At 40.0% G+C, this 26,380-nt stretch overlaps 1 protein-coding gene across 1 annotated transcript in view; it reads left to right on the top strand.

Annotated features, from left to right (window-relative positions):
• The first annotated feature begins 4,240 nt into the window (after positions 1-4,240).
• The window catches only part of AFF2 (AF4/FMR2 family member 2), a 344,011-nt gene continuing 321,871 nt past the window's right edge, over positions 4,241-26,380 (top strand). Inside the window, exon 1 of the mRNA XM_015860794.2 lies at positions 4,241-4,401. Coding sequence (XP_015716280.2) covers positions 4,355-4,401 — 47 coding nt within the window. The 5' untranslated portion in view covers positions 4,241-4,354. The remainder of the gene's footprint in view (positions 4,402-26,380) is intronic.

The raw sequence follows: 26,380 nt of genomic DNA, 5'->3' as shown, positions 1-26,380 counted from the left end.
TTCTCAAATTGCTGCTGTGTTACGTTGCTTCCTTATAGTCAACCCTGAACAGCTACAGATTTTGCTCTCAAACAATGTATTTGATGGAGATATCATGTTCCAATGTTGGCAGAAGACAGAAAAGCCTACTTTTCTAAAGTAGTGACCAGATAATTGAGGTTGTAGTGTATGAATACAATGGAGCCATCTTATCAGAATAACAGAAGAAAAGGGTGGAAAGGAAGGGGAACTGGAGAACAACTTTTCCTGTGTCCTATTCCACCTCCATGGTAATGCTCTCTGCAATATATATTATTCTTCTAGTTTCCCTCATAAAAAGGAAAGCTTTGCACAGTCTTATATTTCTGTGAAGTGCTTTAGTGAATATCATCATAAAAACCACTGAAGACAAAACAATATTTCAGCAGCTTATATATAGACATATATATAGACATCATTGCTGTAAAGTGCTTCTGTCTTTTGGAAGCAACATGGCAGAAAGAAGGGAACTTGATTTGAAAAGTCTTTTTACCGTGTCTTTGCATTTCAATCCACTGTCTGTGTTTGCATTCCAAAGTGTCGGTTTGGTAGTTTAGTTTTATGCTTTGTTTTAGTTTTGGTTCCACTCGTGGGGAACATATTGTCATGAAATTGGTTAAAAGACTATTACAATAATTGCTTCTGAGTGCCAGGCTAGGAGATGGCAAGGGCCGTGACAAGGTTATAAGCAGTGGGTTTGGTTAAAGGAAGGGACAGCATACAGACAGCATCCTGCTTAGTTGCTTGCTTCAGTCTATTGTTTCCATTCTGCTGGTAGGCACAAAATTAAATGATATTCCTTAAATCTTGGGAGAAGCTGCTTTAAAACCTGCACAACAGTGTATAGGTAAAAACAAACAAACAAACAAACAAACAAAAAAACCCTACATTAAGAAAAATAAAAGAGAAGGGAAGAAAGGATTCAGTTGTGATGGTCTTTTTCAAATGTCTATTTGAGAGGCCCATTGTTTTGATTGGTTGGTTTGGGCTTTCTCCCCAATAAAGCCTTTGCACTTCCAACAACTGGTATTGTCCATATTCTCAGTTCTGCCACCATCTCTCTTGCTTTTCACAATTGATTTGCATCTATTTTTCAACAGAACTTTTTGGTGACTTATTTCTGAATAGTGACTTTCTCATACCTTTCCAATACACCCTGCCTTGGCTAGTTGTGAAAGTTTAGACTGTTCTAAGTGCTTTAAGAGTTGTCTGTCTCATGTGTAGAATGATAGTAGTAAACAGGAATCTCATCATTATAGACTTTCTACCCCCTTTACTCTTTTCTGAGAGTGCCAAGTTATCATGGTGAAGCTGTGCCTCCATAAGGTGGGGTCACCCAGTGCCAGCATCCAAGCACTGCAGTACTGAAGGGTTTATTCAGCAGGACATGAAAATGCTCCTCCTTCGCACAGTGAGCAAACATTATCAATGTATTTTCAGATGTGATTATTGTATTAAATTATTCTCGTTTCATTAAATAAAAGTAGCAATGATAATAAGAGAATAGCTCTGCATGGTTAAATAAATCACTCAGGCAGCACAGAAATGATAAATCCAATTAAAGTGGCAGGGAAATAAATAATACCTACATATGTGCTCTTGAAACTGAGTAACAACATACTTTCAGTATCAACAATTGTTGTGTGCTTCCAAATGGGAAATTCAGTCATAGCAGCTGTGTATTATGGGGTCTTACTTTATACATGCACATCTCAATGGTGACTGTTCTTCTACCACAGCAGCTTTAGGATACGACAAATTTATGCATCCATGCCAAGAGCCTGTTCTCATCGAGTAGGGCTAAGAGTTCTTGTGCTGCCGTCAAGTAGATGCTAATGATAACTTAATTTTCAATGTATTAATGTAATCTGTGCACTTTATCTGAAATGTTATAAGTTTGTTCCATATACATGTTTAGTGCAGTATGAATGAGACACAGAAAGAAAAATCAATCATTGCTTCACAGAGAAATATGAACTCTGTTAGCTTCATTTTTCACACTGTGAAAATGACTTGACCTTCCTTTCCTCAGAAATCCAAATATCCCCAATCTGTATTCAACAGCATAGCTGGGCACGAATTTTCCATTAACATTTTCTGGATAGAAAACTGTGATTTCATTTTTGTTGCTGTGTGAAAAATAGGTTTTTGTTGGATCAACTGGAGTGTTTTGAGCAGAAAGGATTTACGTGCTGTATCACAAGGGTTCGGTTCAGCTACCTCTTGCTTTTGACCACTGACAGCTGGCCGGTGTTCCCTTCATGCACTGAGGCCACAGTTCTGCTACTCCATCTGCAGGAGTGAGGACAACGTTGTGTAGTGGTTGCAGCCCAGGCAAAACACTGTCTTTGGAGCACAGCACTCTGCAGGCACATGTACATAGCATGTGCTACAAAACCTTAGGTAAGGATGTGAGCCCTAGCAAATGATGAGCTTGGTGGTGCATGCCAAGGTTGCACGAGACCAAGCACGGCCTTGGGTGGCTCAATGTGCTGCCTCCCAGGGAACTGGGACCAGGGTCTCCCCCATTTGCCCTGTGGCAGCAGACAGTGTGTCCAGCCCCAGCATGGCCCTGGTCCTGGCTCACCCAGTGTCTGCAGCAGCATTCAGGATACCTTGGGTGATATGTGCAGCCAGTCATTTAGCTCTGCTGGCCTTCAAAGTTTCCTTCCAACTCAAACGAATCTGTGATTACATCTTTATTAATAATAATGTTTTTTAAAAAAATCCTCTGTGTCTGTTTCTGGAGACAATTTTGGAGATATGGCATCACTGGCCACAAACCCTGATATTTGATCAGGGCTTTACAAACCAAGAAGGATGACAAAATGTGATCCTGTTTGTGGAGAAAACAGGTGTCAGAAAGGAAATGCTGTAGCACCTACCTGCCTGCACCGGGGACAGGAGTGAAGCTGGAGCGTTGCTTTTGCAGGCTGCTGGTGGTTTGGCTTTGCCAGAGCTTCTTCTCCTGGGGCCTGTGGGATGCACAGTGCAAATGGGGATCTTGTAGTCTGAGTTCAGATTAGGAAGTCTTCATCGTGTTTGATTTCCACTGACAATGGTTTCAGAGTTTTTCCTCAGAAATCTTGTTTAATGCAGTACAGCATTGGGCAATGCCTTAGGAAAGCAAAACTCTTCGGCTGCACTGGATGATCTGCCCCTGACACGACTGACTTCCTTGGGTTTGTTTCCTAGCTCTCATGAAGCCCATAAAGACACCCTAGTTGCAGGTCTTGTTGGAGCCTGTTCTCTGAGGTGGCTGTGCCTGGCTTCAGGAGCTTTGGCTGTGGAGGTTGGACCCCATCAAACATGGGGTAGCTGTGGCTCTGCCCAGCACTGAGTCTAAGACTTGCTGGTGCATGAGATGGCCAGGATGGGCTGGTCCAGAGGTCAGAATTAGCAGAGCTTTTGTCTCATCTTTGCAATACCATTAACAGCACAGTAGTTTGCTCTGGGCAGATATGTATTTGGAATCTTAGGAAATGGAGAAAAATCCATGTGGAAAATGGTAAAATATTGGTTACTGCTTAGAAGGGCGAGAGATGCAAAAGCACATAAGCAGAATGCAAGGGTCCAGAAAGATATAAACTGATGTGGAGAATGAACGGGCCTGGCCAGCTGCTTTCCCAGTTCCTCACGTGGGGGGCAGACAGAGACCCCGGGGGGTGCACCTGGTGCCGTGCTACCTCTGTTGTGCGGACCGGCATCTGCCCTTCCCGGCCTCGTCCGGGCATTGACTGCTCGGCAACCGGGACTGTCCCCTCGCAACCCAGTTGGGGACGCGTTTCATCAGACCACTTCGGTTTCTCTCAGGAGTTGGCTTTGCCAGCGAAACCAGAGTTGCCCATTTCATATTTTTCCTTCCTTCTCCCTCCTCCAAGCCTCGCCAGGACCACTCGTGAATTAGCCCGAGGCGTGAACCGGCTCTGCTCGCCCTTTTCCGCCAAACTTCCCTGCGCAATCCCGGCCGGGGGATGCCAAGCTCCGCCAGATCCCGGCTCTGCTGCCTCGGCGGTTCCATGCCGCGGCTTCGGACCTCCCCGGCTCCTCCCCTCGCGGTGTGAGTGTGTGCGTGTATGTGTATGTGTATGTGTGTGCGCGCGCCAGGGCCGCCGCCGCCGCTGTGCCCGCCTCTCCCAGCCAGGCAGCAGCCGCGCCGCGCTGCTGGCGGCGGGCGGCGGCGGCGGCGCACCGCGAGCCCCGGGCGGCTCCGCGCTGCTCCGCGGCGGCCGCCGGGGCCGCCGCAGCCCGTGCCGGCCGGGCTGCCCGTGGAGCGCCGCCTCGGCTCGGCGCAGGGAGAGGGTACCACTTCTTCGAGTCTCCGCACCAGATCGTTATGGACCTATTCGACTTTTTCAGGGACTGGGACTTAGAGCAGCAGTGGTAGGTGGCTTTTTTTTTTTTTTTTTAATTATTATTTTATTTTTTGGTTTTGTGGTTCTCCGTCGAACCCTCATCCTCCCCCCAACCCGCCCTTACCTCTCCACCCCTCTCCTCCTAACAGCTGCCTCCTTCCTCTTTTCCCTGCTCGCTCCTCCGGTGCCTTAGCCTTTGTTGAGGGGCGAAGGGGCCGGTGTCCGCCGCGGAGCACCCGGCTCCGCGCTGCCGGCTGCGGCCGGCGGGATCGGCCCGAGCTGCGCGGCTGCGGGAGGCAAAGTTGGCCGGAGGGGGGAGAGGCGGGGGGCGCTGACATGTGCCGGCGTGCCGGCTGCGAGCGGCGGAGGCAGCGAACCCCCGCTCGGAGAAGGGTCGCGGTGAGGAGAGGCGATGGTTTTTCGCCGAGATCGCGGCTCCGTTCACGTTGTGTTTACTGCTGTCAGTGACAATGTTGCTTTCGCTGGGGGAAAACGTTACTGTAGTTTTGCTGTGCCGCGCAGTTGAACTGGCAGCCCAGCTCAGCGCGGGGGTTTCTCTCGTTGGTTTTGCTGGTTCCCTTTCAGGAGAAAGCGTTATTGAAGTTAGTTTTGGAAGTGGGAAGATCTGAGTCTTTTTCTTTCTCTGAGTCTTTTGTTTTTCTTTCTTTGCCTTTTTTTTTTTTCCTTGCCTTTTTTTTTTTTTTTTTTCCCTTTCTTTCTTTCTTTCTTTCTTTTCTTTCTTTCTTCTTCTCTCTTCCTGTATTTTTTTTTCCCCTCTTCTCGTTTCTCTTCTTGGGGCAGGACGTCGGTGCTGAGTTGCTCTGTCAGTGAGCGTGCACCTTAGAAGGGTCGCTGCATCTGGTACAGCGCGGTGTAAACTTGTTACTGAAGTAACAAGATGTTGGGGAATTTCCGACGGGGGACGAGTGGGAAAGTTGCTATTTTGGGTCGGTATTTAGGCAGCTATTTTTAAAAATATATATTTTATATTATTATTATTATTATTATTATTTAAACCAGCTTTACCAGCTGGTTAATGAGTTTATGAATATACTTTATTGGTCCTTTCTTTTCAATATAGCAAACGTAGTGATCATTTTTGAACTATGCACAGTTAAATTCAGTGGTTGGTTTCTGCTTTGTTAAGTGCTTTTGGGCAGCGTGTGTTATGCCAAGAAAGCAAACAAAATACTGCATTTTGTGATCCTGGACTTGCACTGGTGTATGCGTGTGCATTTGGACCTCGTGTTTTGCAGAGGATTTACTTTACTTTGCTGGCAATATGGAAGTATGTCTAGGAAAGAGATCACATATTTAGTAAATAACTATCATTTAGCCAAGCACAGTGTCGCTGCTATGGTTGCAAATCCAGCATAATCAGAACCAAATATCTGTCATGTTCTGTTTTATAGCAGTTTGGAGTAAATCCTGAGAACCGTAAATTACACCGTATCATTATTAATCTGGAAGCAGGCGTTTTGGATCTGAAGCATGTTTTATCAGCTCTGCATAAACTATCTTACTGCATCTGTTTTAACATGCTGTTGTTATTTGGAAGTAATAATCACGATAAAATTAATGCTCAATTAAATATTATGCCTCTACCATGATCTTCACTCTGCTCCACTGATTTATTTTGCAGACAACCGATAACCACTGTATAACTACTCAAATAATATTTGCATACAATTTCCCTAATTTATAGTGTGGGTAACATCATTAATTTAATAGAAGCTGTTACAACCCAATATGTGGGTGTAGTTCAAATACTGAGCACATTATAGGTATTGAGATTTAATGTTTGCTTAATAACTTGCTTTCATTTGACAGTGGTTTTATGTGGATTTAGAGATGTGCACAGAAAGAAGGGAACTCCCATGCCTCTGTTTTTGTGTAAGATATTAATGTATCATCACTCATTCTATAAATAAAATTATCTTGGTTTCTTACAATGAAATTTGTGGGTACATATATATATTTTTAGGGTTTGTGAGGCAAAAAACGTTCTACTTTTTGGCTGTTGCAAATTGTTTTGATATCTACACAAACTCTGTAAGGCACGGGCATTCACATACTGTCGGATTACTATTGTAGAGATCAAGTTGGATTTAGCCTTTAATAATCCAATTGGTATATACATGTGCACATTTATATAGAGTATTGGTACTTAATCTACATGTATATGAAAACATTACATGTATTTTATTGTACGTATAAAGATTTATGTCTCAGACAAGTCATTTCATTCTTAAGGAGAGAGGAACTTAGCTCGTTTATCTGCAAATGTGTGTTAATATATGTAATATATGTGTACATGCATCATTTCTTCACATCCAGCAATAGGCATGCTTGCCATCAAAACTGATTTATTTTTGTCTGTATTCAGTGTGGTTTGGTCACTGTATAATGCTTACAAGTAAGTGCATTTAGCATTTTGTGTGAATTTGTGCTTCGTATTTTGCAACAGTCTTTGGTGCTTTTGTCTGCAGACTGGCCTTTGTAAAGGGTGTTTTATAAACGTTCATAAGGCAATTAGAACCCTTCTTCTGCACTGCTTGCCAACACAAAATTTGTGGTAATCTGTGCTGCAATCACCAGGCAGGCAAGCTCAGGCCTACAGCATGTGGGGGAGTCCATATGTGTTATCCACATACAACGCAAACCTAGCGAGCCTGAGAAACTTGTGTGAAAAACATTTATAGCTTGACTGCAGCTTTTTTTATCCAATGAAAAGGTTTAAAGATAACACTCCCGGTGTACGTGAGGAGGTGACTCTCAAAAAGTTTTGGAGTGATGGGAGGAAAGGTACTTATCTATACGATTCTGTGATTATCTGTCTGTTCTTGATGGGTATTCTGTCAAGAACTATCCAAGTTGCAGCATGCACTGCAGTTTGGGGTAGTGGGGTAGTGGGAGCTTTGTCTTGGCAGGAACTGCAGTCAGCCCCATAGTTCTCAGTCAGTAGGTGAGATTGCAACAGTGCAAGAATTAGGGGTTTTGTTGACCATCATGAATGTTTTAAATTTTATATGGTAGAAATTGAGTAAAATGTATAAAATAAGTCCACAAGTATTCCAGTCAACCTCAAGGATGTTTTGTCAGACAGAAGCAGAAAATAAAAAAACACAACCAAAAAACCATAACCCAAAACAATTTCAGTTAATCTAAACTCTGGGCCAGGTGAAAGGTCCAAAGTTAAAGTCTGTTGAGAACCCTGGGTGAATAGAAAACGTTCACCTGGACTTGCATTTAATATGAACCATTCCATGATGGGGAAGAGAAGGGAGATGGATATAATGAAAAGCTTGAATGCCTTTGTGCACCGAGGGGACCACTTGCTGTTAAAAATCAAATTTCATCTTTTAAATCATTTTCCATGCTTGTCTGTGGTAACCAAGTAAATGAAATCTTGAAGTGTCCTGGGACTGTGTGGCTAGGTCTGAATCTGCTTACAGAGTAAGGAGGTGCTATTAATCAGCAGCTGGGAAGCAACAAACCCCAACAAAAACCCAGCCAACCCAGGATATAAAACTCTTTGGTAACGCAAAGGTGGAGAGATGTGTGGTGTGTTTCATTTATCATTGTTGGTATTAATACTTTTTAAGTCCTACATCCTTTGAAAAGTGGGAGCAGAGAAAATACTGAGTAGCAAAGTACATGTTGAGGTATGTAAAATAAAAGCTGGCAAAAGGAAATAAAACCAGCAGGTGGTACAGTCGTAGCTGTGCAGTTGGGATAGTGAAGACTTCACAGTGAAACAAGCCTCTTGTCTTTTCATATTCTGTATTGCATGTAGCCTCATTACAGCAAAACCAGCAAACTGCCAGTTATACAGGAAGAGGCTTAAACTCACTAAACTGTTATATAAATAGAAAGTTCAAAGGTCTGTTTGTGGCTGACAAAGCTGAGAGTAGGACATCTGTGAGCCAGGTTCCCCTCCTGTATGAATGCAGGAACATTCCATGTGCCCCAGCAGTGTGCACTTCCAAAGCATCCTGAAACCTGAAGAGATGATCCTACTCTCCAGACAAAAGTGAACTGTTTCAGATCTAGCCTTGGGTATCCTCTGTGTCTGCCTTCTGTTTTTGCCATGTGCCTCTGCAGAGGGCCTTCTCAGTTACTGCTTTTTCACTAGGGTCTGTGCTAGATTGCTAAATGGAAGGCTTTCTGAGTGTGGCAACAGCATTGTGCATCTGAAGGAAATCTGTGAAATACAGTAGATAGGCTCTTTGGGAATTAGATTGATTTGTATTTCCCCTTATTTTCTTTTTGGGGGTAGTGAGAACGTTAGTTCAAGAGGAAGTTGCATTTTGAATGGATTTTAGTAAGAATTTTTCTCCCTCCCCTTTCTTCTCCTTAAAAGAAATATTACAGTTTAATTATCATTGCTTCTTAGATTTGTATTAAAGAGGTTCTCAAGTAATTATTTGAAAATGTTTCATTTTCAATTTGCTTTCAGAATTTAAATGGATGGGTTGTGTGGCTACTGGTGAGTAGGTGAAGGGGATTGGATGCTGTCAAAGCGAGCAGCTGAGAAAGACCAAAAATATTCTTGGGCTAAAAACCTGTACTTTAAGTACATCCTGATTTAGTAATTCTTCCCTGACTGATATTGAACTCCATGGAATGTAAATCTTGAAAGCATTTGGCCATTTGCTAACATTAAGCTTTCATCTATCCTGTGAGGCAAAATTACAATCAGTTTAACAGCATTTGAATTGTTTTTCTAATGATTCATTCAAGAATTTAGTGACTTTTAAAATATACAAATTGGGATGGAAGGGAGATACTTCAGATACTGTTCAGCTATTCCAAAACCAGGCAAGGACTTCCGAGGATTTGAACACTTTTTATATGAATGCCAATTACGTTGCTTAGGATTTTGTTTTTGAGCAAAGATGATGTTGTGATGCAGGTTCTTCAGTGAAGCAAAATTATTCCTTTTGTGCATCTGATAAGACTGTCACTGCAGTCTACAATTTAACTAAATAATTTAAAGGTAAAATATGACATTCTGTAATGTGTTAAATATACTGAAAGATCTCTGAAAAACCTGGGTGAATACTTCTAGTCTTTTTGTATCTCTTAAGAACTGCAGCAGTACGCTTCATCTTCTTGGAAGGAGTGTTCTGGTGCTGTCTGTTATGAGGCCCCAATTCTCTTTTCATCTGAGTCAAGAATAAAACTCCTATCGTGTGCAACTGGACAAATATGACAACAAGACTAGGTCTTTCTATAGCAGAGCCTGGAGACACCCATAAAATTTTAAACACATAAAGCCATCATACCAAAACTATACTGATTTGATGTTAAATTTTACTGAATTGGGTTCTTGATCACTCCCCAAATGCTTAGTGTTTCACTAATGATTGAACCCTAGCTCTTCATGTACTTGGTTGTGCAAATGTATGGTATGCACCCATTTATCTGCATTCTAGAAGCAGTTTTACACCATTGCTCAAATGATTGAGAGGCCAGAAAGAATGAAAATATTAAAGTTTATTGAAAAATAAATATGTATCTATATCTAGATACATCTAGCTGTAGGAAATAATTTACATGTTAAATCCTGTAAGAATTTGGAAACATCATCTAAACTAAACTCAATACAGAGCCCACTGTCTTATTTCTCTAGTGCCTTTAATGAAATTTCTTTGTGTGGAGGACCTGAAGGATTGGGCTATTGGATACTCATTAAATGTATATAATCAATAAATACCATAAAGTATCCATGTGTTCCTCCAGTATGGATTTGAGCTGTAGCCAGTGTCAATGGAGATGCTCCTAATTGACTAGTGATGGGTTTGACCCTATCATGGTAAAATGGGAGACATTTAGAAATGTACTGCAGCTGTTTACTGACCAAGATCAACAGGGCAATTTGCACATACATGATATCATGTGCATGAACAAATCTGCATCCAGTTTTGAACCATTCTGATTTATATTTACTACTTTCCTTTTGAATAGTTGAGAAGATACCTGAACTTGGATGATGTTAACAGTAAGAGATTACTATAAAACTATCAAACATCTATCAGCATTGAGATCTGAATCTGCCCCAGCTCTAGGTTTGCAATGCCATGAATACTTTTTAAAGACTTGAAAAAGAAGACACTAAATCCAGTGATACATCAAGTTATTATAACCTTCTAGACTGCTTATCATATAGTAGTCAGAAAGTCACAACAGTGACTGGAGAAGACTGGTGTTTTACTCTTTTTGTTGTTAATGAACATTGTATATTGGTGCTTTGTAATCAAAACATTTAATTATTCCAGTAGCTTTAGTCAGAGACATTGGAAGGTACGTTACTCCTGACAATGGAAAACTGTGGAGACTAAAAAAAATAAAATAGGGAGGGTGAGAGAGGGAGAGAGAGGAAGGGTGGCAACATACATGCTAGTAGAATTTTAAGCTCCATCTTGATTGCCTTCTAATGATACAGTTATTTGACAGAAGAATCTGTGATGTTCAATGAAGATACTGGGGAAGGAGGCTTAGGTATTTGTTTTCAAAAACTCTGTACCAGAGCCCAGCCTTGCAAAAACCTGGGAACAATTGCAAGTTCCTTGTTGATTTCAGCACTCAGTACAATGGATTGGCAGAGCTGGGTTTGTAGTACTGAAAAAATAGTGCGGAACTAGAGAGCTGAAGTAAAGGAGTAAACGAAAACCTCCTGCAGTTAACTTCCCACACATTAGAAGCTGTTTTATCATGAAGAGGCTGTTTTTCAACTCCTACATAGCAGATCCACAACATAAATTATTACTACTGTTAAACAAAGGTCTGGTCAGTAGTCTCTTCTGGAAAACTGTGTACCATGCTTTAATGACTTTTTATGTATGTGTTCAGCTCAACTCAAGGCACTAACTTGATTGACTTTTGTTTATTGTTTTTGTTTTTTATGGAATACTTGTTGAAGTTCTTTTTTGTATGTTACTTCAGCAGTTAATTTACTGGATTATTTTCTGGTGATTATGGGTGAATCCTTATTCCAGGTGACCTGAGGTGCTGTACTTTAAAGAAAGGTGGAGACGATGCCATAAGTAGAAGCTGATTTTCACTGCAGGTGACACAGAAAATGGGGGAATGCCATTTACTATGTGCAGTGTTTAAGTCTTGTTTATTCAGCAGTTCAGATGGATTCCTTACTCAGTGCTGCATGGTGCTACCAGTTATAGTAAGATGTGAACAACCCACTCATAAGTTTTGGTAGGGATATGATACGAACAACTAGTTTGCACCACTGTCTTTTGAGAAATCACGTGCAAAGTTTTGTAAAGCTTTAACTATAAGGAAATACATTGTCATTAAGGTTGCCAGTTCCCACTTATTTTAGTCTTATGTAATGAGAGAAATTGAGACTCAGCAGTAGTAACAGTGTTTAGAGTCTGTTTCTGTGCTACTGCCAGTAGCCATGCTTATGTTTGAGAATGTAGTATCACAGATTTTGATTAATATATGCCTGTTGGTTATGGGCCTCTGTTTCCGTAGAGGCCAGTGTGAGATGTTATTTCAAGGTGTTTAATTTCAGTGGGTTGAATGCTTTTTGAGACACTGTCCCAAATTCTCAGGTGAGATGCCATGTCTTGGGTGGCCAGTTTATGTATGAAAAATGCTGGGCTCTTTGTTGGGTAATGGGGGGTGTGTGTGTGTGTGTTAATTTTTCATCATTTTTTCCCCTGTAGAACAGTGGAATGACATTCTTTCTGGTGTTTCCTGTGGAGAATAAGGAAGAGGGATTATCTTCTCTGTTTACAAGTATTTAAAAACTCGTTAGTTAGAGTTCCTGAAAGAATTCCAATACAAATCAGAGGGTGTGGTAAAGCTGATTTTAAGGGGAAGCAGACCGGGCCCTGGGGCTGGCGGTCAGCAGGGAGGAATAGTTGTAAAGAATACTGTGCATATGCTATGGTAAGCATTTTTATAGATCTCCTCTGTGGGAAAGAAAATGACTGGAACTTATATTTACTCAAAAAGCAGCCCTTTGATTTTCATGGCTTTATGCTTCGTTGCACATTGGAAGGCTCATTTGTCTTCACCAAGCCTTTGAAGAGGGATAGGTGGACTGAAGCATTGACCATTGGCTGAGGGTAGAAGTTGCTTGGAGAAGGTGATAAGTTGCACTGCAGTTCTTTTGGTAACACTTGGTGGAGTTATTGTCATCCTTTGTAAGACTGCTAAATGGAGGTGAATGTATACTTGGGGCTGGAACATGGATTCTCTTATCAGCTCTGCTGCTAACTGCTTTGCTGTCTTGTGGAAGTCTGTCAAAATGGGGTAACGATATTTTCATCTTTGATTGATTGTAGTGGTTTGTTGTTATTGTTCTGATGGAAAGCTGGAGAGGGAGGCCAGATGTATTTACTTTCATCCGGTGTTTCTGTCAACTTTTTTCATATTCTTGGAACTGTTTTTGTATTTTTCTCTGCTTTTAACCTCGCTCTAGCTACATTGTCCTTCATAAGCTTGCATTATTTTGCCTTGTACCTGCAAGAAGAGCGAATGTCAGTGCAGGTTGTCTGCGGCATAGCTTATGTTTTAAGATCCTGATCTGGATGTAACTTTTGTGCTGATGATATCAGACACACTTAGAAAAATAGGTTGAGATTTCTGGCCACAGACCTTTCATGAGATGCTGATTTATGTCTCTGTACTTCCTTTTGTAAGGGAAGAAAAGAATAAAAGAGTAACATCCCAGAGTTTTACTGATAGACTGCGGCATTTTACAAAGAAGTCAGTGTTATTACCCCTTTTTATACACCCTTTTTATACATAGGGAAATGGGAGCCATGAGAGGCAGAGTGGCTTGCTAAAGCATTCTGCATTGGTCAAGGTGCTGTCAGTTGAGTTCCAGTTCGCTGCTTGCCCACTCTGATGGGTATATTTTCCTATTCCACAGGGGTATGATAAGGTTAAGTCCCTTAATGTTTATGAATGTTTATGGTGATAGAGCAAGACAGGAACCTAGGCAGATGTATTAGTAGGGGAGAGACAAGGCCATAAAGAGAGACAGGAAGATTTGGGCAGAGCATATCTGCAAGAAAAGAGAACCAAAGCAGATTAACTATTTTGAAGAGCAAAGAATGTGCTGTATATGTACAGTGTGCATTTTTGATTTAATTTACCCTGCTCTGAGCCAGACAGTGAGGGCTGTGGGCATTCTGGAGTCAGAATGGCCTCTTTGCTCCGGAGGACTTATCTTTCTCTGCATCTTATAGCAAAGCACTGTATATGCAGATGTAGCTTAAATAAACATCAAGACTTGGACACTTGACTGAGTAGGAGATCTACACTTTTTCAAAAAACATTGATGCTCTTTGAGCCAACTGCCTTTGTTTCTAGTAGACTGGCACTGTTTGTTAACCCTGGGCATGAGTTTTCTTTGCATATGTCATTAGACTGAACATATTTTCTATTTGTACCACTTAGGGATACAAATTACAGCGTTGTTTTTAGCAAGAACTACATCTTTGTGATGTTTAAAAATAAATAAATGAGAGAGGCAAAGTTGTATTCACCACAGGTTTTTCAAATGTTCTTTCTTTCAAGATTCAAAGGAAAATAGACTGAAAAAACAACTGACAGTCATTATTCCAGAAATCAAGTTATTTGCATGTATGGATTTTAATAGGATGTGTTCATGGAATTTGATTCTGAATTATGGGCTTTTCAAGAATGTTGATGAAATTGTGTATATACTTTTAAGGCAACTTAGGGAGATTAATAGTAGCATTTGTGCTTAGAAATATTGTCTTCATGTCTTTGACAGTTGCCTGTGAGCCAGCAAAATTGCACTCGAGGGCTGAGCTGAAGGCTACTGGCTGAAGTTTTTCATTTATTTACTAACCCCTAAAACATACTTGGCCAGATCTTCCTTTGCTTTGTCACTCTCATTTCTGGAGAAAATGAGAAGATACTCTACTCTGTGGTAGAGCTCCAAAAACATTGTGCAACCTGTGGTAATACTATTGTTACTGTCTTCCCTCTTAAACAGACTGTTCTTTAATGTGCACGTGAAGGAGTCATAGCGTAGGGAGCACAATAATTATAAAGGTTTTCAGTATTTGTGTTGGAAAATACCTGATTACTCTTTCAGAATCATCCAGTCCTGCCTGTAGGACACTGAGCTTGAATTTGGGTTGTAGGCCATGACTAAAGGTGTTTTCCTTGTCAGGATGATAAGTATGACACTTTTCTGCCACTTCATTCTGCCTAGCTCTTTCCCTGTTACCTAAGACAAGCGGTTGTGTGAGAGTTCTGCCTGACTGTAGACTGCTCGTGAATCTTGCTGTACATGACAAGCAGACATTTAACAACTATGACTAGAAACTACACAAAATATACGGACATAACACAGAAGTTGTATGTTTAAAAACACATTAGAACTCCACAAATTATGTAATATCTAAACCACTTTTTGTCTCCTATATACCTATAACTAAAAATGTCCTGTTATCTGCGTTTCAGCCAGATCAGAGTTATTTCAGACTTTGTAATGATTTTCACTTGTGTAAACTCATACACCCTGCCTGCACATTCAACTTCTGTGATAAAATATCTCATCAAAAAATGGAGGCAGGCTGGAATGTTTGGTTAAGATTTAATGTCTTTCTAACTAATTATAAGCCAGTGTCAATATATGCTTTTTCTTGTCACAGACATTATAGAACATAAATGATACAGTTTCATTGTACCAGGTCTTTTGTAAACAATTATCATTGAAATGGATGTCTGAAGCAAGGACAAGAGAATTAATAAACCTGTTCCAAAGGGTTTGAAAAGTTGCAGTGAATTCTAAACATAGATTAGGAGCAAATGATTTTAACCAACAGCTATGCATAGTAGAATCCTAATGGGATCTGTCTGTTAAGATTACATAAAGTAGAGCATTTGATTTATTTCATAGCTTTCTAACACTTAAGTTTAACTTCATACAAATAATGCATTAGTCACACTGGATAAAATGGTGTGTTGAATGAAGTTGTGATTTTTGTCTGCTCCTTCTAATCTGATTTTTATAAAGGATTAAATCTGTTTTAGTAGTTTGTTCATATCATAAAACAGATTGTCAGCTGAATGAAATCTTTACATCTGCCACTTTCTATCTCATTAGAAAAGACAGTAACATAAAGTTCCTCATTTCCTTCCACTCTGTTTTATCCCCTAGTGTGTCTGAGTGTGTATTTCTTTTGTACATGTTTGTATATTATAAAATCAGCATGTTTTCAAAGTTCTGCCTAGGACTGCATCAGCTTTCAACTTAGGGGAGCATTGCAAGGGCTTATAAACATTGTGACAAAATGTGCACGATCAGGAGCAAATATGTGCACACTCCCAGATTCAGCAAAGTATTTAAGTTCATGCACTGCATTACTGTAAGCGTCCCCACATCAGTGGACACAAGCGTGTCTTTGATGGAAAGAGCATGTTGACTTAGGGCTGAATTAAGAAGATGTAAGGGTTGGAGATTCCTATGTCATTCAGCTGTCACGGTGCTAGAGTTTTTTAAACAAATCTTGGTTATATGCATTGATTCTTTGTTTTATTAATTTTTTAATTACAAAATCGTAAATTTAGGCTTTTTAAAAAATATTTTCAGAATGCCAGTTTACTGCTGGTATATTTTATCCTTTCGTTTAAGTATGCATAATTGACAGAATGCTGCTGTTACAACTGAGGGTTGGCTTCATGTAGGCCTTTAAAGTGTGGGAAGATTATCTCTTCTTGTGTTTGATGTTCCTGCCATTTTCACTTAATTCTGTGAGGTGGTTAGGGCTAGGCTTGGATCTTCTGAACTTGAGGTTCTCTGGCTTTCTGATGCTGAGCAGAGAGGTAGTATCCAGTGATTTTAGATGCTTTTTTTAATCTGAAATGCAGATTCTGAAGGTCTCACTTCTCCCTTCTGAGAACTTCTGGAGCGTGAAATGTCTTCATTCATGTTTTTAGTTGTTGATGCATGTTGCAGTTGTAATGGCTCTGGTTTTTCAGGCTTGGCTCCTTTTCTCACATACACTAATGGCAGTGCTTTGCTCTCAGATGTGTGCGTGGTCAGCCTCTCCTCTGTAAGTCCAACTTAGAGGCTCTGGGCACAGAGGCAGCAGCAGCAGCAGCTGCAGCCCTGGTTGGCAGGGAGTTGTGCTGGACTTCTCCTGGAGTTGTTAGAGTATTGATACAAGATTACATGCACTTGGCTCCTGGTGAAGGATTGGGCTTGTGTCTGGTCCTGAGGATGCTTTATGAATAAGACTATAAAAATCCCATGGGGTTCATCAGCCTGCTTTATTTCAGGAGGAACTTCCAGTGGGTAGCCCTCTGCTCCCAGCTGCCTGCTCACTGAGGTACCGCTTGCCACAGGCAGCCAGGCACAGCTTTTTTGGTTAAACTTTGTTCATTAATGAAACCGTGAAAAAACCCTTTATTTGTCATGAATGTGGTTTTGGTTGTGAGTACATTCCTGTGACACAGAACGTTCCTAGAAAGGACAGAAATGTTTGCTGAGGCAGAGATGCACCCTGCTTCTTGATTTGGGGGCCAAATGTAAGGAATATGAATGGGTTTGCTTGCTGAGGGTGAGTAGCTTACCTTTGGTATTGCTGAATGAACAGTGCCCTCTTTCTCAGCTAAATTTAAGTGTACTTGGCAGCAGGCTTACCTGCTCCCATCAAACCGCTCTGACACCTCTGGCCTGCTTTACAAATGGGTGGTTGTAAGTCAGCTTGCACAGCTGTGCCACATGGCTGCACTGGTGCTGGAGGCCGGCAGCTTGGCCATCCTGGGGCTCTCTGTGGCCTGGCTGGTGCCAGAGGTCAGCCTGGGGCTGTACATGGTGGGAGCTGCTGCTGCCACTGTGGGCATCCTCTCTGTGCACATCCAGTTGGAAATGGAAGCATTTGTTTACCTCCTCATACATGCAGTAGCACGTGCTCAGGGGTGTTGGTTACATACAGTTCCAGTTGCTGCTCAGAAACCTGAGTGGGTGCTGGAACCACTGTTTTGTAATGCACTGTGGGCAAGTGCAACTGACCAGGGGGCAGTTAACAACGCTTTGAGGTGGTGCTGGTGGTAAGATACAGCATAAGATGTAAGAATGAAAAAGCATTGCCCCAGTTTGTTTTCTGTGAGCAGTACTGACTATATCTGAATAACCAGACAACAGACTTTCATGGGAGATGTTTGCTGTATTTTACTTGGCAGCTGTTTGTCTTAATAGGAATTCTTCAATAACATTTATTGTATTTTGTGCTGGTAGGGGGGAGTACCAGAGGAAAATCTGAGCTGTTTCACTTGCTTTACTCATTGTGAACAATAAGAAAATATTGCTGTATTAATTACTGTTGTGCTTTATTGGCAAAAATAAAGATATTCTATAATATGAAATTGCTAATATAAGAAAGGCTTTGATTTTCTCATTAGCACAGGATATTTTGCATCTGTTCTGGTTCATGAGTGCATTGCCGGCACTTAAATAATAATAATGACTCAGTAATGAATAAGAATAACAGCAACAAATAGGCATGTGAGCGTGCAGGCAGTCAGGCACCCTCCGGTGTTTATCAGTAGGTTGGTTTTGGAGGTCTTGCAAAATGAGCTGTTCCTGTGAGCCCATTTGGATTTTCTTAGATCATTGCACAGCCCTTCATCTCTCTGCTGGCATGGCTGGGTTATATACAAGTGCTTTTTTCATTGTGTGTCAGGAGTAAAGTGCTAAAATTCTCACTTGAAATGGAAAAAACACATATGACTTCTTTTTTCCCTTCTCTTCTGTTTTTTCTTCTCTCTCTCTCTCTCTCTTTTCTTTTCGCGAATAAAATCTTAAGTATATCATTGCTTAGAATTCATGAAGGAATCAGAGCTCTGGATTGTTCTCCTAATCTTTCAAGTATGTTCTTAAAAACGTAGCCTGAGAACACTTTCACTACAATTTAACCTGGTATGTAGCAATTTTTTCCTGCTTCTGTAGTTTCTACTACAAAAACAGTTGTCTTAAACTAATGTTAGAGTCTGTCTTAAACACTGAAGTGCCTAGGCATTTAAAATTCTTATTTGATTCTTGGCTTCTAAGCTGTTGAAGTTATCTGTCTGTGTAATATTCTATGCAGTAGAATTTTTTTCCAAGCTCTTACCTCATGCTGAACTGATAACAGTGATAAGCAAAGGATGCAGAATGTCCTCCCTTGTCAAAACATTGGCTAATTTTATCAAAGAATGTTAACTTGTTATCAAAATAATTTAGACTAATCATTTGGCTTCATGATTTCAAGTTTGAGATAAGGAAAAATGTTCAAACTGGGGAAGAAATCAGCACATGTTATTTAAAAAACAAACAAACAAACAAACAAAAAAAACTAGAGTTCTGCATTGTAAATTATATCCTAATGATTCTGCAGCTTAAGAGAATCATGAAGAAAGTGTGTGTGTAAGCAGTTATCTGAAGTGTGACCATTCTGGTTGAAATGGTTAATGTCTGGGCTAGAGAGCATCATCTGTGTGAAGGATCAGAATTGTACCTGCCATTTAACTCCGTTAAAATAACCACTTAAACAAACCAACAGACAACAGCATCAGCAACAAAAAACCCCCCCAAAACCCAGTGGCTTTATTGATTGATTACTCAAAGTGGCACTTCATTTAAGAAGCTGGCATGTGCTAATGTGCTAGTCACGGTAACTATGCAGGGTAAAGAAAATAGGATTTCTTTTTTCTTATTGACCTCAAATTATTTTTTGGTCCAATAGCTCTTAATTATAATGGCATGAACCTTACAAGGCATGTGTGGTTAACATAAAACAAGGAAGGAAAGAAAAAGAGGGAAAAAAAATCAAACCCTACCAAACAAATAAACAAATACAATAAAATAAATCTTTTTCCCCTAACTAAAACAGTTTAGCCATAGATAAGGCAAACAAAATTGGTAAAGTGAGTAGTTTATCAGCACGTGACCCGTAACCTACTTAAGGTGATCTGTGAATGGAAGCAACCCTAAGTCTGCTTCTTGTCACGGTAATTTGTCTGGCTTAAGGGCAAATAAGTGGGTCTTCTTAGCAGTACAAGTAGATCACCAGGTAAAATCAGATAGGAGTCTCTGGTGGTAACAACAGAACTACAACAAAGCGCTTCTTTTGATGCTGTTTCTGCTGCTGTTGATGCTGTTAATATGTGCTAATTATCATGAACCTGATAGGACTTACATTAATTGACTGAACTAAATGAAAATTCTGGTTAAATAGAGAGTAGTTTAATGGGCTTGACAGGTGCTGGTTTGCTTAGCTGCTCTCTTCAATGTGAAGGCATGCTTTAAAACAAAATAATTATCCGTGTTTTAATCCTAAGATTTTTGGGAGGACTTAATATGTTCACATTTGACTCTTAAAATATAAAAGCTTAAGGTTCACACCATATCTTCTACCCTTCTCCCCTGTCCTGTGATACTTTATGCAAGGCTAATTGGTTCTTATAGCTTTTGTACTACAATAAAATCCCGATGTAGTCATTCATCACGTATTTGCATGGCACAGAGTAGTGTGGCCTAACTTGTTCAGTCTCTAGATGCTGTTAAAGTAGTAAATGTTGGGTAATAAATAACAACAACAAGCAATCTGACGGCTACGGTCTAGATCTGCAGTTCCAGTTGAAGGGTACTCTGGGCTTCTGGGTAGATCATCTCTCTCTATCACTTAGCACAGTTGCAAAATGGATACTGTGGGATGCATTTAATCTTAGAGGTGTTTTAGCACCTGCCTAAGATTTTTGATGGTACTCTGAGATCTTTCAAATGTCTTTCATGAGTCCATGCAAAAGAAGAGCACATTAATATTGGTGTTCTTTTGCCTGCGTGTTGCTTTTCCTGATTTACAAAAGATGCTAAAATGTGCAATGTTGTAATATGGAAAAAACTAAATATGATACCTCTGGTAGTAAATGTCACTTTCTTTGGGAATGTTGGAATATTTATAGAATGTATTATGCTTTTCATAATTAGACATTGCTGTTAGTGCACGTGACCTCTCCATTTTAATTGTCAGAAGAGCTGTCAAGCAGCAGCGCATCCTATAGAACACTGCAAGAACAATCAGCTTTTGTCATTTGTCAGCTACAGTTTATTAGTTCTTTAAATGTTTGGATTCATTTCCCTCTCTCACCCCCCAAAAAACAAAATGTTCATTGTGTAAGGCTGAAAACCCGGTGTTCTTTGTGCATTGGGATGCCTTGGCTGTCTGAGATCTTCCTCCACGTTCTGATTTGGCTGCTTCCAGAAAACAAGGAGGTCTGTTCTGGACTTCACTGTAATCTGAATCATTGTGTTCACCTTTGTTTCCATTCCAACTACGTAATATTCTCCCTCCAGAAACACTCCCCTGATCCAGCAAAAGACAAATCCATTGCATGGCTTGCGCAGAGTTTCAGGTTTGTAACCTCACTGTGAATGAGGTTGGAATGGTACCTCAAAGCTGTTTTACTTTACGTGGTATAAAAATAGTCCTGTGCTTTCTGCCCCATGCATGCCACCTGCTCCAGTGAGAAGAGGAAGCCTCAGTTCCTTCTAACGGACATGAAACTAGCTGAATTATACTCAGATGCACAGGTGCAAATAATTCCATTTTAAAACACGTGAGCTAATAGATTGTCAGTTGAGAAATTAGAATGGGCTCATTTGTAGGGTGAGGGTTGTCCATGCGTGGTAATTAACACACGTCACACTTTATTTTGGATTGCAAGATCATCTTATGCATTTACTTCAGGCGGTGCTTTACTGAAGCAGTCCTGAATTATATCTACAGAGGCTTTGATTTTATTCTTAAAGTGAAATTCTCAATCACTTGCTGCCTGAGGAGCATTCTGCAGGGCTTTTCATAGTTTTTAGTTTTGCACTTGCTAATTTACAGTTTCTTCTAGAGCAGCAGCAATTGGGAGTTAAACTTTAAGTGCACATTTGGCTTTTTAAAAAGATATTTAATGTACAATTACTATTGTTTACCATCTTCAATTGTGTGTTTGGCTCAGGGAGATGGGTATCTGTAATCTTTGAGGGCTACAACTCCCTGTCCTAGTTTTTACAAAAGAGAAAGTAATTATAAATATTGAGATAGATACAGAGATAACACAGTGCTGTATGCTATGACGTTTCAGTTATCAGTGCAAAATAAACAGAGAAAGGTTGAGGCAAAAGATGCCATATGTGGCTCCAGTTTCAGTTAATAGTATTCAATATGGTGTTCAAATCGCATCTGGGAGTGCTGAGATTTGCTGTTTTGTTGTTACACAGTAGCACAGTTCACCAAACACTGGATTTAAGAAAGGGACTATATTTGTATTTCAATTTGTAGGCAATGTCTGCAGTGAAAATGTAAGCTGAATTTATGGGTTGATTTTACTTTGAACTTGGGTTGAAAAAAAGAGTGAAAACAAAATGTAACAGATAAGTAACTGAAATGAAAAACTTAAGAGTGGTAGTTATAAGGTATGATTGGCTATCATAAAGTATCTTTTTTTTTAACTCCATTTAGTGAATTACTGTAATAAGAAGACATAGCTCCACTACTATGTCTTCAAACAGGAAAATATTATTGGATTTTAGGTGCATCATCTGAAGGTGTTTGCTTAAAAGCTCCGTGAATGCTAACTTTTCTATTTAGCCTGCAGACACCCTGCAGAAACAGATCTGTTTGCTTTCTGTTAAAAAGTATCCCTCATTGTGAGAATATTCCTATAATTCCATAAAGATCTGCAGCTATGAATATGTATAGTGAGTGCCATATTAACTTTCATACTCAGAATGTACATGACTACTCCTTCCCTTCTTAGTGGGAGTCATACTGCTCTTCACCATATTTTGTTTTTAGTGTAATTATAATGAAAAGATGGATCTACTATTAAAAGTGGCTGTTTGTTACTTGTCTTCTGATATCACTGAGATTAGCATTCCAGTAGTGTTAGGTGTTTAAGGCTTATTTGATTTTTTTTTTTTTTTTTCATGACATATTCTGGTTGCAATCCACGACACCATCTTTGGGCTTTACCCGTAGCCTTTTAAAATCATCGTGTATTTTTAACAGGCAGTAATGGTCTCTGGATTGAGACCAAAGAGCTTTTGAGTACTTAGGTGTTACAAAGGCAAAATGTGGGGAGGGGGTGGTGAAGGATCAAATCCACTCTCCCATTTAAAAGGTGGAGATAAAGCCTGATATAGTACCCCACCTCTCCTTGATAAGGCTGCTCTGCTTGTGTAAATGCTGTTCTTCCTCACTGTGGTGAACTTCACCCACTGACATTAAATCCTACAAGCCTATTCTATGATTTCAAGGCATGTCAAGGGATTTAGCTGTACAAGCTTTTTCTTGTATTTGAAATGCAACTTTCTGATAGTAGTAGAAACCATGGATCAAAATGTGTGATTGATCTTCTTTTTGCACCTGTAAAATCTTGTAACCAAGCTAATTAATATAGTTAATTTGTTCAGACCATTAGCTAATAGGAAAAAGCCACCCACAAATAGTAATCCTGAAGCCTATCTACTTAAAGAGAATAAATAACAACAAAAAGATGGGTTTTGATTTCATATTAATCACAATTTTCTTTTAAAAGGCCGAATTTTTATATGGGAAAATATATTTAACTAAAATGTAGAATTTCAGCAATTCTATGTCAGCACTGTTGGAAGATTTTACACTTAGAGAAGAGCTCATTTTTAGCATCGGAAGGGAAAAATTCCTTTGTTTTAATATATAAATCTGAGCACCTTTTAATAAACACTAAGATTACTGTGTTTTTTTATTAATCTTTCATAAAAGCTTTTTTTAGTGCAATGCACATTTGGTTAAATCCTGCAATACCTTAATGCCTTGCATGCCAGTGCATCCCAAGGCACTTTACAGTCTGTAAAGTTAACATTAGAAATGCAGTACATAAAATTCCTTAAGACAATCCTTTTTAAAATGCTGAATAAAACATCTAAACTGTTAAGTTTGGATTAAATGGCCCAGCAGTTGGTGCTTGTTTTCCTTTGGTGGAAAATATGTTTGAAACAAATGACTCAAATGAATAAAAGCTCTGTAAATAATATAACCTCAAATGATATTCGCAAGGGCCAAAATTTGCCATTCTGCAGGAGGAAGTCTAGACATGCACAAAGTTCAGCCCTGTTAATTAAGAGGGAGCAATACGCTGCAGTGAGTCAGAGCAATTTTATAATCCAAATGCTTCTAAAAGGGACTCTTGTCAACCTCCAGATCTTATTTGTTTTATAATCACAGGGTAAGGAGACTTGCTGGCTGAGGAGATACGTGGCTTTCTCTTTCAGGTTTGAATGTGGTCCAGCCTGGTAGCGACCAAAAGCCGTTACTGTCTGATAACTGTTTGTTAGGTTATGCAAAATAATTGCACTCTACAAACAGTTCTCAGTGTTAATATCACACGACCCATCTGCACACTTGGTGCTAATTTTTGCCCTTGCTAGCAGCCCCAGAGAGGAGGCCAAGGTTTGACTGTTATTTCCCTTCTCAGTGCTTGCAGTGGTCCTGCTGAGAGTGTGTGTCTGGGCTGTGGTTAAACGGTGTGTGCTCTCTTCTCCGCGGGGCTGCCAGTCTAGCATCTTTTATAAGTATGACTTTTATCTTAAAGAAAACAAGATCCTTCATCGTCTTCTTATTCCACCTCTAGATCCAGAGCAAACAGATTTTGATTTTGATTTTTTAATATTGATACAGTTAAAAAATAAAAAAACAACCACCACCAAAAAGCAAACAAACAAACCCCCACCAAGAAATCCAACTAAACAGCAGAATGAAACTAAAGCTGTGGCAGATATGAGTTTGTTTTGCAGGATGAGGCCAGAAAGACCATGCTTTTCATTTTATTTTTCTTTGTAATTTAAGATGAATAAAATCTGAGTTGAAAAATAGCAACAAGAAAAACAGCCAGCTAATAGCAGTGGAATACATGAGAGGGAAAAAAAATCAACAACCCAGGATTATGCAGCCTCGGAATGAGCCAACAGATGTTCAGAGCGGGTTAGAAAAACATGATCAACGGTATGAAAGCTGCAACAGATCTAAACAAAACCTCAAAATAGATGCAGTTCTAGAATAAGCCTGAAAATGAGAAAAAAAATCCTTAGAGGCTTTCATAGCCACTGGTCTCTGATAAAAATACAAGATTGAAACTTCTCAAAGAGGGAAATTTATACTGACATGGGTTTGAAAATTCGTTGTTAAGAGACTATTCATGCACCTCTGCCAGTGAGTAAATTGGAAACAGGATGAAGGTGGGTAGTCTGTTGCTCACCCAGGAAAGGTGCCTGAAATAAGAGCTAATTTCTGACCCTTTAATGCAGTGTCACTTTTTTAGGAGTCAGGAATGTATTTGTTTCTTGTTTGTTTGTTTGAATGGAGAAATTAAGCTGGAAGTTCCCATGGATGTGCAGTGGTGTGAAGTCATCTCACACCTTTGCTGCAGCAGCACCCCTTCTGTTCAGATGAAGGATGGCAGAGCAGAGCAGTCGGTGGGTCATGGCTGCCATGCCAAGTCTCAGTTTGGGGCCAATGCCCAGCTTGTGACTACTACCCCTGCACAACAGCGGTCAGATAGGCTAGGAGCAAATATGCAGACTGATCTGTCTTTTTGCATAGGATCCTTTTTTGGGGGGGTGTCATCTGCTCCCCACTCCCAAGTGATACCGCGGCTGCTAGAATGAGCATGGCCTCTTGTGTAACTAAAAGGTGCCATTTTGAAAAGATGCCTTAGGTGTGCGCTGAGTGGGCTAAGTTACTGTAAATATTAAGAAGGTAGAATGTTGATCTTATGTTTTTTGGTACTGCTGGAGTAATGCCAGAGTGAGGTCCTGATGTAATGGGGCAAGACACTGCCATTTTTTCTCTGTGAGAGCCTATCTGCTGGTGCTTGGGCTCCAACCTGCCTTTTCTGGGCTCTGGGAGAACTAATTAATGAATCTTCAGCCATTTGTATAAGTTGTTTGAATTAGCAGCTGCTACTGGGTGGGTCTGGTGGGGCTGTACTTAAAACTTCATGTTGGAATGACAAAGATTTTATTCACTGAAATCAATTGTACTGTTGTGGAGTGCTTGGAAAACAATTGATGGCAGTGCTTGGTTGTTGGTGACACTGGTGCACTCTGTTAAGATTTATTTAACAATATATTCTTTGTTGGAGAAATCCAGGTTGTAAGGTCAGCGAGCTTGATTCTCACTGTATGTGGCTTGAACCAGCTGCTTTGCTGTTGGGAGATGTTTGTGGAGACATTTAAGCTATTATATATCCTATTAGAAATATTGTCTTTTGTGAGGTTTAGGGAACTGTGAAATTAGTGCTGAGTTGTACAGAATCAGGACCACACAGTTGCTGTTGTTGCTTGGTGCTCAGTGTTATTTTGTTTTGCAACCCTGTGCCACCAATGGCTCCTCACTCCAGCCAGCATCTTCCTGCAGCATGATGAGCAAAGTGCAGCTCTTGACGTATGTTACAAGAAGGAATCCAGCTCCAGCTTTTCAGATGAAAAGGTTAAAGACTCTGACACAAGATAATTATAAAAGGAAAATGAATCTTCTCTTGGATCAAAAATTATTGTGTAAAAGAGTGTGTAAATTATGGCGTGCAAGTTAAGTAATGGCTTTTATACAGAAATCTGGAATTAGTATGATGAAGGAGATGGTGCCAGACTGTGGTAATTTATTTCATTTTGGTTTCTCAGATCTGCAATGAATTTAGGAAATTCAAATTTATAGCAAATGGATCTCTGTAAGAATTTCTCTGAGAGAGTGAGGATACTTTATGGGACTTCCATTGGGGTCAGATTGATGCCATTACTCTAGTGAGAACTTCCAGTTAAAAAGTTCCCACATACGATTTGTTCCACTGGTTTCTGTAAATGGATTTTGCAAACTTGTTAAATGTTACTTCCATTTTCTCATTTAGCTTGCATCACTGCTCTTCAGTATTTGAACAGCAAAGCGGCTACAAGTATAATGCAGGATTTTCCTAATAAATCA

This window comes from Coturnix japonica, chromosome 4, assembly GCF_001577835.2.
Source record: "Coturnix japonica isolate 7356 chromosome 4, Coturnix japonica 2.1, whole genome shotgun sequence".
NCBI classification, from domain to species: domain Eukaryota; kingdom Metazoa; phylum Chordata; class Aves; order Galliformes; family Phasianidae; genus Coturnix; species Coturnix japonica.
The sequence above is the reverse complement of the archived record's forward strand: the minus strand, read 5'-3'. Positions and strand labels throughout refer to the sequence as shown.